The sequence below is a fragment of the Pan troglodytes genome, chromosome 18 (genome assembly GCF_028858775.2).
Source record: "Pan troglodytes isolate AG18354 chromosome 18, NHGRI_mPanTro3-v2.0_pri, whole genome shotgun sequence".
Lineage (NCBI taxonomy): Eukaryota > Metazoa > Chordata > Mammalia > Primates > Hominidae > Pan > Pan troglodytes.
Genome location: NC_072416.2, coordinates 30,101,674 through 30,115,435, shown reverse-complemented (window position 1 = coordinate 30,115,435; position 13,762 = coordinate 30,101,674). Strand labels below are relative to the sequence as shown.

The 13,762-nt window shown below is 49.3% G+C and overlaps 1 protein-coding gene across 2 annotated transcripts in view; it reads left to right on the top strand.

Moving 5' to 3' along the window:
* Positions 1–13,762, top strand: part of GTF3C1 (general transcription factor IIIC subunit 1) — an 88,880-nt gene that overhangs the window by 57,549 nt on the left and 17,569 nt on the right. For both annotated transcript variants that reach the window (XM_016929679.4, XM_016929678.4), the window contains exons 20-28: positions 2,182–2,323; positions 2,748–2,883; positions 3,291–3,372; positions 3,511–3,699; positions 5,772–5,929; positions 7,573–7,715; positions 8,801–8,882; positions 10,737–10,849; positions 13,396–13,458. In XM_016929679.4, the coding sequence (XP_016785168.1) occupies positions 2,182–2,323; positions 2,748–2,883; positions 3,291–3,372; positions 3,511–3,699; positions 5,772–5,929; positions 7,573–7,715; positions 8,801–8,882; positions 10,737–10,849; positions 13,396–13,458 (1,108 nt within the window). The remainder of the gene's footprint in view (positions 1–2,181; positions 2,324–2,747; positions 2,884–3,290; positions 3,373–3,510; positions 3,700–5,771; positions 5,930–7,572; positions 7,716–8,800; positions 8,883–10,736; positions 10,850–13,395; positions 13,459–13,762) is intronic.

Genomic DNA, 13,762 nt, shown 5'->3' with positions numbered 1-13,762 from the left:
TGTTTATTCCAGGGCTCGGGAACAGCCTTGCTGAGGAGGAGACATTGGAGCTGAATTCTATAGGATGAGGCAGAGCCAGCCAGGGCCAGAGCTGGGGAGGGCATCCCAGGCAGGGGCAGTGACACAGGCTGAAGCCCTGAGTGGTATGTTGGAGAAAGAGAGGAGGCCATGTGGGTAGGAGGAGAGTGGCGTCCACTGGTGACAGTGAGGAGGACAGGACAGGCCTAGAGGTGTTTTGGAGGGAACTGACCCGATGTGCTGGTGACTTGGCTGAGTTGGGCTTTGTGGGGAGCCTCTGCCCACACCCCTCTCTCTCCCTAGGAGGACCCTCCCTCCCACACTGGCTTCTCAGATGCCCACTCCTACTTCAGGTGTCACCTCTCAGAGAAAGCATGTCCGCACCTTTATTAGCATCATTCCATTTCATCTTGGGAGTTCCTTGTGCCTAGAATAGTTGGCTTCCATCCCCACGATGTGTCGCAAAGTGCCGGGTGCACAGTCGGCATCCTGTAAATGTGGATCAAATGCATGGAGGGTCTACGGAAGGCAAGAGAGCATCCCCTACAGTGCTTTTCCTCCAGGCCTTTCTCCACCTGGCCTTTTCCTGCCACCTCTACCAGGAGGGAAAGGAAGCCACGTTCAGCTTGCACCTCCAAGAGGAGTTCCATTCCGCTCCTCCCTTCTTGAAGCTGAAAGATCCAGTATCACACTTTGATTTTTGCAAAGTGGGAGTCACACATTTTGCTTGGCAGAATTATTTAATGCCAAGAGTAATAGCACTTGTATTTAGAAACTTTCATGGGTCCAGACGTATTTTAGAACAGGGTGTTTCATAGAATCCTCTGGCATTCAGCAGTGAGCTAGGCTTTTGCCAATTTAGATTTTAATAATGCCCTAATTCCCCTGCATTTTATATCTAGATAAAAATTTGTGAACCAGCATGAATTTGCACCAGAGGTTTTCAGGCCTGACAATTGGTGAATTTCCATCCCTTTAGGTGTTCATGAGCAGAAATGGCAAAGGCTTATTGAGCCCCAGTAATCAGGCATTGATTGTCCCTTCATTCAATAAACATTTGAAGAGGTTCTGCCCCCAGGATGAGGGGAAAAGCGTCATATAATGAGATGCAATCATCTTTTAGAGCAGGTGCTGCATGAACATTAGCCTGCGTAAGAATCACCTGAGCAGCATATTAAATGCTGATTACTGGGCCCTACCTGGAGAGTCTGCATTTTTCACAAGCAGACTTGTGGTGCTGCTGTTATTTATATGAAAGAAGCTTTGCCTTAAATATTGTTAGTTTCAAGGGTCCATTCAAACGGGTGACCTTGGGCAAGCTACTTGTAACCTCCCTGAATCTTAGTTTATTTCTAAGCTGAGAACTCCACTGCCGCCACCATATGGGCCAAGGTGAAGTTGGGCAAGGCGTCTCAAGTAAAGTTCCAGCTGCTGTGGGTGAGGCCCTGAGCTCCCACTGCCCCGGGCCCCACCGGCCATGCCATCAAGCCGAGGTCTCCAAGCATGCTAGGAGAGAGTCTTTGAGAGTCTGCAAACCTTCCCTCACCTATCAAGCAGTGCTTTTAGTGGTATTTTATATTTCTTTGCAAGAAATGCAATTTTCTGTATTACAGAATAACTGGATATCATTTCTCAACTCCATTAGCAAACCTCTTGAGCACTTAGGAGACATCTGGCTGCTCCTGGAGCCAGGTGGGGCCCAGGCCTGCTGCGTGCAGTGCATCTCAGCAATCTGTCTGTACAGGCCCCTCCGTATCCCTGCCACCACCAGCAAGGGCAGTCGTTTCTGCCACCTTGGCCCCAGCATCTCCCGGGGCTTTCCGGGAGGCAGGAAGGCCTGGGTTTCCCCTGCGCTGGACTCCCTGAGCCTGCCGGGCTCTCTCGACTGCCTTGCCTGCCTTCTGTCTTCAGTGAATTCAGCCTGGCATAGACCCTTTCCTCAGGTCACCCACCAGCACTCCAACTCTCTTCCTCTGTTCCCTCTGACTTTCTTGTATGGATATTTTGTACGAAGAGGTCTTACCAATCTCAGACCCCCGCAGTGGCCGGGGAGCCTTTTCACAGGCAGGGAATCCACTCTTCTTCCCCACCCAGCCAGAGGTAGTAGCCACCAGAGCTGCAGCAGGAAGGCGTGATTGGTCACCCTGATGTTTGGTTTTCCAGGCGTGGTGCGCTGCCCGCGCGTCAGGAAGAACAGCAACACAGACCAGGGCAGCGACGAGGAGGGCAGCCTGCAGAAGGAGCAGGAGAGCGCCATGGACAAGCACAATCTGGAGCGCAAGTGCGCCATGCTGGAGTACACCACGTGCGTGTCCGTCCCAAGCGCGGCCGGCCAGGACTGGGCTGCGGTGGTGCTCATTTCAGATGCCTGCCCGCCCTTGTCTGGCTTAGGATGTCAGGCCAGACGGCCTGTGTCTCCGGTGCAGAGGCTGCAGATGGCTGGCTCCAGACATACTTTATTTAGCCCACATCTTGTTTTTAAAAATGTAATCGGTTGTCAAAATTTATTTTGGGAATTTTATATAAAAATCTGGATTTTTGACTTATCTTGCAAAAGTGAAAACCAGTCAACACTTAGGGCCCCCAAATTCTTCGTTGCTACCTGTGGGGTGTTTTTCTGGAAAGGTGAAAGTTGGTTATAAATAAATGTCCCTCAACCTATGCCATGGGCTCTCTTTTTTCGGTGATGACCAAGAAGGGCTCTTTTCTGTTGATTTCCTGTCTTTTAGTGGAAGCCGTGAGGTGGTGGATGAAGGCTTGATCCCTGGAGATGGGCTGGGCGCCGCAGGGCTCGATTCCAGCTTCTACGGACACCTCAAGCGCAACTGGATCTGGACCAGCTACATCATCAACCAGGCCAAAAAGGTGGGTGTGCATCACACCGGACTACAATCTCAGGGGTCCTCGCTACTCACCCTCCTGTCCCTCCCTGCCTGACCAGAGACACAAATACTGGCTTCCGTTTGTATTGAAGGTGCGTCAGGCCCCTTAAATGTGTGCCTGGCCTGTTTTTTTCCCAGTGGATGCTAACTTACTCTGTGACGTGGACAGGTATTCCTTTTTAAAGAAGGATCAGAAGGTCTGGGTGACACAGGTCCTCCAGGAGGGAGTGCATGAGCAATGGTAAAGCGGGTGGCAGGAGACTCCAGCCCCTGGCTGTCAATGCACAGCGGCCCTTACCTTCCTAAGAGACCTTGGTGCATTTGTTACTCTGGGCGGCTGGGGATTTGTGGAAGCTCATGCTTCATCCCAGTGCTGTGCTTGTCTCACAGGAGAACACTGCCGCAGAGAATGGACTCACAGTGAGGCTCCAGACATTTCTGTCCAAGCGCCCAATGCCCCTCAGTGCCAGAGGTACGTGTGCTGGGAGTTCACCCCAGAAGTTAATATGGTACCAGTTCAGGGCCTAAACGACTACCCTATGTTCGGTTTGGTCTTCCTGGCCTTTGCAGCACTCGTCCTGAAACTGTTGTCTCCTGTGATTATGTCTAGGCAACAGCAGGTTGAATATTTGGGGGGAAGCAAGAGTAGGCTCCGAGCTCTGTGCTGGCTGGGAAGAGCAGTTTGAGGTGGACCGAGAGCCCTCGCTGGACCGAAACCGGAGAGTGAGGGGTGGGAAAAGCCAGAAGCGGAAGCGGCTGAAGAAGGACCCTGGGAAGAAGATCAAGAGAAAGAAGAAAGGTTATGTGGTGATCATTTACATTTACTGGGCCTTGTCTTTGTTTTGGCTTGGAGATGTGCGACAGCCTCACTCCAGCCAGGCCTGAGCTCTGCCCTTCAGCACGGGTTTCCGCCTTCCCTCGATGTGTGGCGCTGACTCTCTATGATGGTTGCTTTATTTCCACATCCATTTGGCAGATGAGAGAGCCTCGAATGTCCCATATGCTTCCCCTGCTTTCTCCGCCTTTGTATCTTTTAGAGCTTCTGACTTTAGGAACTCATTCAGTTCAAATGCCTAGTTTCATCTCAGCTGAAAAAAATGTCAGCAACAGCCTCATCACAACTAGCCAAAATCCTAATTTTGGGGGAGTTTACCTTTTAATATCTGTGTTTATGCTAATCAGGCCAAAGTTCAAAGGCATGTTGCATTTTAATTTTTTAATTTTTATTTTTTTGCGTCAGAGTCTCACTCTGTTGCCCAGGCTGGAGTGCAGTGGTGTGATCTTGGCTGACTGCAACCTCTGCCTCCTGGGCTTAAGCAATTCTCCTGCCTCAGCCTCTCAAGTAGCTGGGATTACAGGCGTGCGCCACCACACCCGGTTAATTTTATATTTTTAGTAGAGACGGGGTTTTGCCATATTGTCCAGGCTGGTCTGGAACTCCTGACCTCAAGTGAGCCGCCATGCTGGGCCCATGTTGCATTTTTAAATTAGAGGAAAGCTGGGAGTCGTGTAAGCCTGCAGCACCTTCTGATTTGATGCACCCCTTGTGCGGTGCCTTTTAGACTGCCATTTTGAGTTCTTCATCTGGCCAATATTTATAGCAGAGGGAGTGGTAAGGAGACCAGTGTCTAGTTTTTAGACCACTTTCATATTGCCTAAGTGGTCCACAAGTTTTAACAGCAGCCACTGACGGCTGGTAGCTATTTCAGTTAAAGACAGAATGTTTAAACAGGAACCTGTTTTTAGTGGTTTATTTGGCTGGCGTTCATAACAAATAGCATTCCATCAGTTGAAATGGCCCCCTCAGTTTCGCCTGTCGTAGATATGTGTAAGACCAATTTGGCTTAAAAACCTGAATTCATCACAATGCAAAATGTGGTGGTGTCACTTCGAGTCCAAATTTCCTTTCCCCACTTTTCTTCTGCCTTAATTTGGAAGACACTCGCTAAACAGTCTTTTGAGATTGGCAGTGGCATATGGTGTCTGTCCTGTGAAGGTGCTATCAGTACCTCCCCTGGGCAGGAGACCTTGGCAGCCCCGTGGCTACGCTCTCAAGGTTCAGATCCTCCCTCTGTTGCTGATTCAGCTGTGTGACTTCAGCAAGTCACTGTATGTCTCTGTGTTCCTCAGCAAAAAACAGTGATAACAATTGTATCCATTTCATAAGGTTGCTATAAAGTAGTAGTCTAATTATAAGATAATATGTTGAAAAAGCATAAACCAGTGCTAGGCACACAATGAATATTCCCTGATGCTAGACTGCTGTTTTGGTGGTGGTGGTGCTGTTTAGTTATTAACTACACCGATCTCACTGCTGATGTTAGTTATTTAGTAGCCACCACTGTGTGCTGGATGTTCTATATGCAGTCTCCTTCCACCTTCTCCATGGCCCTGGAGCAGAGGCCTTATTGTCCCCAGATGCACTCAAGTCTACACAACGCCCGTGTGGTCACAGAGCAAGGGAGCGTGGGGGCCTGGTGACTGCACAGTCCCTGGTCCTGCTCACTCGGCGGGTACGCCCCGAGCACGCACTGTAGGCTTCTGTACAAGATGCCTTCAAAGGACTCTGTCACAGTGGGGGAGATTGGAGATTGGCAGATAACCAACTAGAGGCTGCATTGAGCCTTCCAACCTGTTGCTGTGAAATTTGATCAAGATAAATGATGAAAGGGATTTAAAAAAAAATAAAATCTATCAGAAGGGGCTGGGTCTTTTGCAGTTAGTTTGTGTGACTTTAGATACAATGAGTATCTGCTAACCAATACCATTAGTCACATCTCACTGGCTGGGTAGGGAACCTGCCCCTCTGCAGAGTGACAGCTCCAAACCAGGTGTTAGAGGTCTCCTGCCTTCTCCCTCTGGTGTTTTTAGGAGAGTTCCCAGGAGAAAAAAGCAAAAGGCTGCGCTACCATGATGAAGCCGACCAGAGTGCCCTGCAGCGGATGACGCGGCTTCGTGTCACCTGGTCTATGCAGGAGGACGGGCTGCTTGTGCTGTGCCGCATTGCCAGCAATGTCCTCAACACCAAGGTACCAACCAGCCCAGCCCAGCGGTGGGCCTGCCCCTCACTCGGAGCTCCTTCCTGTCTGAGCCTTCCGGGGACTCCCAGCCAGAGACCACTCCTCTCAGCTGCTCTGCTTCGCCACTGGGAAAAGCATTGCCCAGAATCCTACACATTTTCTTTTTTAGAAAGATGGAGCCTTGCTCTTTCACCCAGTCTGGAGTGCAGTGGCACGATCACAGCTCACTGCATCCTCAACCTGGCCTCAAGTGATCCCACCTCAGCCTCTCATAGTCCTGGGACTACAGGCGCACCCTGCCATGACCAGCTAATCCTACAAATTAATACCATTCTGTTTTTCTACATTTCTTTTTAGCTTTCAGCTGCATACATATAAATGTTTGCCTAGCTGCAGGCAAACTAGTTCAGAGCTGTTCTTTCTCTCTCCTCACCAGTAGTCTAACCCTGGCCTGCTCCTTCCTCCCACCTTCATTGCCTGAAAAGCTCCAATTTACCTTCCTGTAACTGCCCATCATGTCCAGAATGATCTGCCAATTGGGCGTAATTACCCTGCTCATTCTCTGTTCTTGGCCAGATACTTCTCATGCTGTTTCTGTCACCTCTGGTACCTCTTGGCTCACCGGCGTGGCTGGTCCACAAGGCAGCGAGACCTCTTATTTGCCTTCCAGGAAAAAGCTCTGCCAGTCCAGTCCAGGGCCCCTTCCAGGCAGTAGTGCCACAAGGCAGCTTTGGAGGAGCCCGGGTGTGCCTCCGGGTCTCAGCCAGGCCAGGCAGGAGAAACCCAGCTGGGGCTGTGTGCCCAGATGCTCCTAGCCTGCCAACTATTAGATCCCTTGTCTTGACCGCTTGTCCCCTGTTCTTTCATCCCTCAGTCCTCTCCTGAATTCCATCCCAACCGCTTTTCCAAGGAAGAACCTGAAAGGTGACATGTTGCCATCCCTAATTTATGTTCCCTGCATCTGCAATGGCTTCGTCATTGCAGAGCTGATGGGGAAGTGAGGCGTCCCTCCATCTGCTCCAGCTCTGGTGCAGCTGGAGGAGGCAGGAGGGTCCTGCATAGGTCAGTGTTGGTGGACTCTTGCTGCTTACCAGAACTTACAGACTTTTTGGGTCACCTCATCCTTGGGGATGTAAGAAAATAACTCGTCAAGCGGCTTTCTCATGTCGGCCTTGCCTTCCTGTGTTATTGACCAAGATGTTCTCCTGGGTCTGCTAATTTTGTACATTCTGCTTCTACTAACATAACATACAAGCACAACATACAGAACGTTTCTGAGCACACATGATGCATAATTAGGACACTAAGACCTCTAACTAAACACACTTTGCATCCCCATGATTCCCTCTAATACGGCGCCCTTTCAGGCAGTTCCCCCCCGCCCCTTTGGGCACCTTTGTCACACATGGCGCTTGCTAAAATACACTCTTTCCCGCTGGTCACTGAGGCCTCGTCCTATACTTGTCTGCCCTGAATCTCCCTCAGTGTCTGGCACATGGTGGGCCCAGTAAATATTGTGAGGTGACAGTTGTGGGGATTCTCTGAGGAAGGAGGCTGCACAAAACACATTTTGTCCACTTTTTTATGGTAATTCCCCATGATGTCGTCTCTGAGGATACTGACTTTTTGTCTTGGCTCTGTGTTTGATCCAGGTGAAGGGCCCATTTGTCACCTGGCAGGTGGTACGGGACATTTTGCATGCCACGTTTGAAGAGTCTTTGGATAAAACATCTCATTCCGTTGGACGAAGAGCTCGCTACATAGTCAAAAACCCACAGGCCTATCTCAACTATAAGTAAGCCTCATTGAAGCCCCATCACTCCGGGACACGGTTACATTATCCCGTTTGCTTAAGAGTCTGGTGGGAAGTGTGGCTGGAGCACACTGAGGTGTCTGATGGGCTGGCCAAGTGTTGGAGTCTGCTGGGAAGATGGACCTTGGTTTTTTGACGGTGAGGGCCAAGCATGATTCTGGGTGCTTTCCCATGCAAGGTATTGCTTAGACCTTATAGCGGCCATGAGAAGTAGGTGGTGGTATCCTTTTTTTGGATGAAGAAGCAGAGACTAGATAGGCTGACTCACTAAGTACCACGTGCCTAGCTGGTGGTGGAGGCAGAGGCAGAGGCTGGCTTTTCCTGCTGTTTTTGGCCCACAGAGCAGTTCCTGAGAGCTCTGATTGGTGGCTCCCTCCAGCAGCAAGCTAGGCAGGACCTGGGATCATTGGACAGGATGCCCTCTGCCATGTTCTTAGCAGAGCTGAGAACTGTCCTCCTGCCCTGCCCTTGTGTGTGTGACCTCAGGGAGTCCCCTTGCCTTACCAGGCTGTAAAGCGGAATGAGTCTGTACCTGGCAAGCTCTTTATGAAGGCAGCAGTGCCTGGCGGACGGGAGCCCAGCAAATGCTGGTCGCCTTCCCCTTCATTTTCGTTTGGGCAAGTCAGGCTCTCCTTATATCATGGAGATGTGAAGGTTAGTGGAGTGGACACACCTGCTTTGCAGTAGATTAGAGAGCTTAAGAATAATAAACTCCAAAGCCTGTTTGATGTTTTTAAATGTGTGATGCACTTTCACATAGGTCAGCCCATATGGTCCTGGCCAAACCCCTGTGAGAGACAGTTTGGGACTCAGTGTTCTCGGTTACCCATGAAGGACAGAAGTTCAGAGAAGCCAAGGTGTAAAGTGTGAACAGACCTGACTGAGGTCAGGCTTGGCTGACCCCAAATCCTTCATTCGTAAAAGCTGCAGTTGTGCAACAGGCATATAAGTAACTCATGCTTCAAGGTCGGCCAAGGCCAGAAACATGAGAATGGAGCTCTCTGAAGGTTCCGAACATGGGCATCATTGCAATTCCCAGACTCCAGCTTTGTCTCCTCTTCCTGCAGAGTGTGCCTGGCCGAGGTGTACCAGGATAAAGCGCTTGTTGGAGATTTCATGAATCGAAGAGGTGACTATGATGACCCAAAGGTAGGTCCTGTGTGAGTGTAGGGCTTGGTATGCTTGGGAGATTGGGGCAGCTAGATTTCAGTCAGCTCCTCTCATCCCACAGTGCCCCTGCCAGCCTTAGGAACGTGGACTTTGTTTCCTGCTCACTTGAGAAATCACCGAGTCAGCTCTCTGGTGTTGGCCTTCACTTGATCTGGCTTCAAGCACCTGTTTTTAAAGATGATTAGAATCTGACAGGCCACTTTGAAGGGCTGCTGTGCCTTGGGCCTGTTTTGTTAAGAAAATAGAACATTTCTTCAGAAATTACAGGCTTCCTAGAAAGCTTGCAGACTGGGTGTGGGTTTTCTTTCCGAGTTTTCTGTCCAGAGGGGCCAAGGCGGTGGCTGACAAGGAGGGAAGCTGTCTGCTGACCCAGACTCCTGCCCTTCGCCTCAGAGGCTGCTCATCTTTCATTTCTGTGCTAACCCTGGACACTACCGTGTGTGTGGCAGGACTTGTGCCAAGTGAGGCCAGTGGACAAGGAGAGGCTACCTTTTCCCCCAAGGAGGCCACAGGCGAGTGGGACAGACAGAGAAGTACATGGCCATTGCAGGACAGTGTAGTCAGCTCCTGGAAGAGGAAGGCACAGGCCCACAGAGGTCAGGGAGGAGGCTCAGCAATGCTTTTGGATGGAAGTGACAGAAAAACCTAACCTAATGAGAGTATACGGCTTCCTTTTTCCCAAATGCCAAGCAGTTGAGGGTAGGCAGTCCTGGTCTGGTGCAGGGGAGCAGAGATGTCATCAGGCTCCCGGGTTCCTGCCGCCACACTCCCCTCCAGGAGCAGTGGTCAGCTTTCCATCCTATGCCAGTCACCCCCTGGTTGCAAATGTTGACTATGAGAGCTCAAGTCCTCACAACAGAATTCCAGAGCAGGAAGCAGTGGGGAGAGGGGCTGCAATAGACCCACATGGCCCTTGTATCAGGGGACAGCCTTTCCCAGGAGCCCCTGACAGACCTGGGCCACGTGGCTGGGAAACAGTGGGACATAGCACAGGGGACTCAGGCTGCCATGAGTGGCTTAAACTGTCCTGGTGTATCTTAGGAGACTGGGCATCCTCCCTCCCCACAGCAAATTGAGACTGGCTAATCAGAAAGTGTGGGGAAAAATGGAATAGGTGACCCACAGACACCCACAGTGTCTGCCAGTGGGCTTAGTAAAGGTGTCAGCACTGGGTGAGACTGGAAACCACGGCAGCTGGGGCAGCAACAGTGAGGGGAGAGGGAGCCGCGGGGCTGGCAGGCACAGCAGCCAGATGCAGCAGGGGCTGCGTCCTACATAGCCACCAGGCCAGGGAGGAGCGGGAGCATACCATGTCGCATTGCACACTGGGTGACGCAACCAGCTTGCTCCTCAGATCTGGGTCTGGACTGAGATGATGCAGTGCGCATATAGAGGAGGAAATTGATTTGGGGGCCACCCGTAGAGTGTGAGGCTGGGGCAGAGGAAGGAGGCTGACTACATGGGTGAACCAGGGAACACCAGGCCTGGGAGGAGGGAGGCTGTGAGGGAGCACTGTGTGGGGCACGTTTGAGTCATCTCACCTGGGGCTTGGGAGAGTGCCAGCGATGCAGGTGTGAGGCTGTCGGTGGGTTAGTTGGCACCAGGTACCCCAGTTTCCTGAGCGTAGTGGTGAGGGTCTTTTGCCTCCTCTACAGACCGAGCTTCTCAGATGACAGGTGACAGATGACAGGTGACCAGGGGAGGCACCCGGTCAGTGGTTCTCGGACTTAGCTGGTGCAGGAGTTTGTTACAAGATATTCCTTGGTGCATCTTAGCAAAACCTCCCTTTAGGGAAGAGTAAGGGCTTAACCTCTCATACTCTCATGTTGAAAGGTTTGTGCCAACGAGTTTAAAGAATTTGTGGAGAAGCTTAAAGAAAAGTTCAGTTCAGCCCTAAGGAATTCTAACCTTGAAATCCCAGACACACTCCAGGAGCTGTTTGCCAGGTAAGCCGCTTCTGGGATGGTTCCATGTGGCCCTCTCAGGGCAAGAAGAAAAGGCCAGCCCTGTCTCCCTTATCAGCAGGTCCGGGAAGCGCACGGCACCTGCCTGGCTGCATTTGGCCTTGCAGTGGCCCTCCTGTCTCTCCTCTCATGGGTGACTTGAACACAGAATGGGACCTAGCACCCTGCCGGGCATTTATGTTCATTCTCCCATTGGTCCTTCAGGCTTCCTTGTTTGGTTGGTGTACTTTTTGCTAGGTTTGCTTACTTTACCTTTGAGGAAATTCCTATGTAAGTAACGTGCCCAAGGTCACAGTGCTTGTAAGTACCAGGGCCAGGATTTGAACATAGGAGGGTCTGTAACCACTCGGCGTTTGGAAGAAGAATCTTGGGTATGAGCACAGAACCCTGTACGATTTTTAAATCTTAAGTTCTGTGAACTAGGCCTGTTACCTCAGCATCCTCCAAATGTAGATCCCTTTTCTCCACCATCATCACCCAAAAAGTCCCTCGAGCCACTGTTTTTCTGAATTTCTCCCTGTAAAATGATGGCATCCATCAGTTCTGCCTGTGAACTGTACAGCACCCTTGCTCTCAACATTTCAGTTGAAGACCTCATTCCTTCATTCACTCAACAGATAATGTATGTCTCACCCACTGTATTGCCATGCCTAAAGAGCAGTTTGTACTCGTTTTCAGAGTTGATATCCTTTACCCACATTCTGGGTTTTGTTTCTGGTTTGCAGTAGACTGTTCCCCAGAATTCCAAAATGGCATGGTTTCAAGTCAATCCAATGGCCTGTTTACTGATTTGTAATTTATATCTCCACATATTCTCAGTAAAGTTATGGGGCAACTTTTTTTTTTTTTTTTTTTTTTGAGATGGAATCTCACCCCGGCCCCCCGGGCTGGAGTGCAGTGGCACACTCTCGGCTCACTGCAAGCTCCGCTTCCCAGGTTCACGTCATTCTCCTGCCTCAGCCTGCCCAGTAGCTGGGACTACAGGCGCCCGCCACCAGGCCTGGCTAATTTTTTAGTATTTTTAGTAGAGACGGGGTTTCACCGTGTTAGCCAGGATGGTCTGGATCTCCTGACCTCGTGATCTGCCCGTCTCAGCCTCCCAAAGTGCTGGGATTACAGGCATGAGCCACCGCACCCGCCCACAATTTTTAATCATAAAAGAAGACAGAGATTTTTAAAGGAGAGCCCATGAACCATTTAGAGAGAAGAAAAAGTTGCAAGTGTAACAGTTTAATACTGCTTGTGATCCTGAGCATTCTGGCAGGCAAGGCAGAATAGAAAATGGTTCCAAGCCAGGTGTGGGGGCTTAACACCCATCATCCCAGCAGTTTGGGAGGCCGAGGCGGGTGGATCACCTGAGGTCAGCAGTTTGAGACCAGCCTGGCCAACATGGTGAAACCCTGTCTCTTCTAAAAATACAAAAATTAGCTGGGCGTGGTGGCACGTGCCTGTAATCCCAGCTACTTGGGAGGCTGAAGCAGGAGAATCACTTGAACCCAGGAAGCAGAGGTGGTTTTCACGTTTTCTGAAAAGTTTCTTTTTCTTGGCACTAAATTATAAGAGGAATTTACTATTGCAGTCAAGATTAATTTTTCCGTTAGTTTGTTAGAAACCGAAGAAATGTCCTACAAATGGCCAATTTGTCATATTTTATAAAAAGGCAGTTCTATGACTTATTCTTAAATTTACTTGCTTGGTATAAATACAGTAAAATAATATTACATGAAACTCAAAAAAGAAATGGGGAAATGGTTTGTAATTCCAACACCTAATATGGCTACTCTTTGGGGATTTTCATATTTCTTTGTTTTAATTGATGAATAATAATTTTATATATTTATGGGGTACAGTGTGATGTTTTAATGTATGTGTTCATTGAGGAAGGATGAAGTCAAGTTAACCAACATATCTGTCGCCTCACCAACTTCTTTTGTTGGCAATACAAACCTTAAAAATCTATTATTTTAGTAATTTCAAAATATGTAATGTGTTATTAACTGTGGTCACCATGCAGTTTTAAATCATGAAAACTTTTTCCTCTGGTCTAACTGTAACTTTATACCCTTTGCTCAACATCTTTCCTTTCTTCATTCCTTCCCTTCCACTTCCCAGCCTCTGGGAACCACCTTTTTCCTTCTTCTATGAGAATAATTTTTTTAGATTACTTCTGGGTGGGACATTTTCTTCTTGTGCTTTTTTTTTTTTTTTGGATTGTAACACACCCACAGTTTTAGGTGCTGTTCCTCTTACAGTTGACAGTGGATCTTTGCCAATTCACATTTTTCCGTGTTGCCACAAAATTGTCGGTGAGTGAACATTGCACATTTTCTCAGCCCTCCTTTTTATAACAGGCAGGACAGGGTATATTCTCATTTTAATTTACATGCACAGCACTCGACATTTGGTGAGTTTAACATTTCTCCCACTCCCAACACTTTAGCCAATAAATCGCCATCTTGAGCCAGCATCCGCTTGCTTAGTGAGGAGCTGTTTTGTTTCACTGACATGCTGTTATGTTTCTTTTGCAGGTACCGAGTTTTGGCAATTGGGGATGAAAAAGATCAAACCAGGAAAGAGGATGAACTTAACAGGTAAGTACTGATATATAGAGTAGCTTTTCCTCAGCTGCTTAATAACTTGATGGCTGACAACCTATTGCACTGGGGTAATCTAGGGCCAAATCCAGCCCACTACCTGTTTGTGTGAACAAAATTTTATTGGCATACAGCCATGCCCATTCTGTATGTTGTCTATGCTGCTTTTGTGCAAGAACCTCAGAGGTGAGTACAGTTGACCTTTGAACAATTTGTGGGTAAGGGGACGCCGACCCCCTGCACAGTCAAAAATCCACATAGAACTTTTTTTTTTCTTTCCCTTTTTTTTTCTTTTGAGATG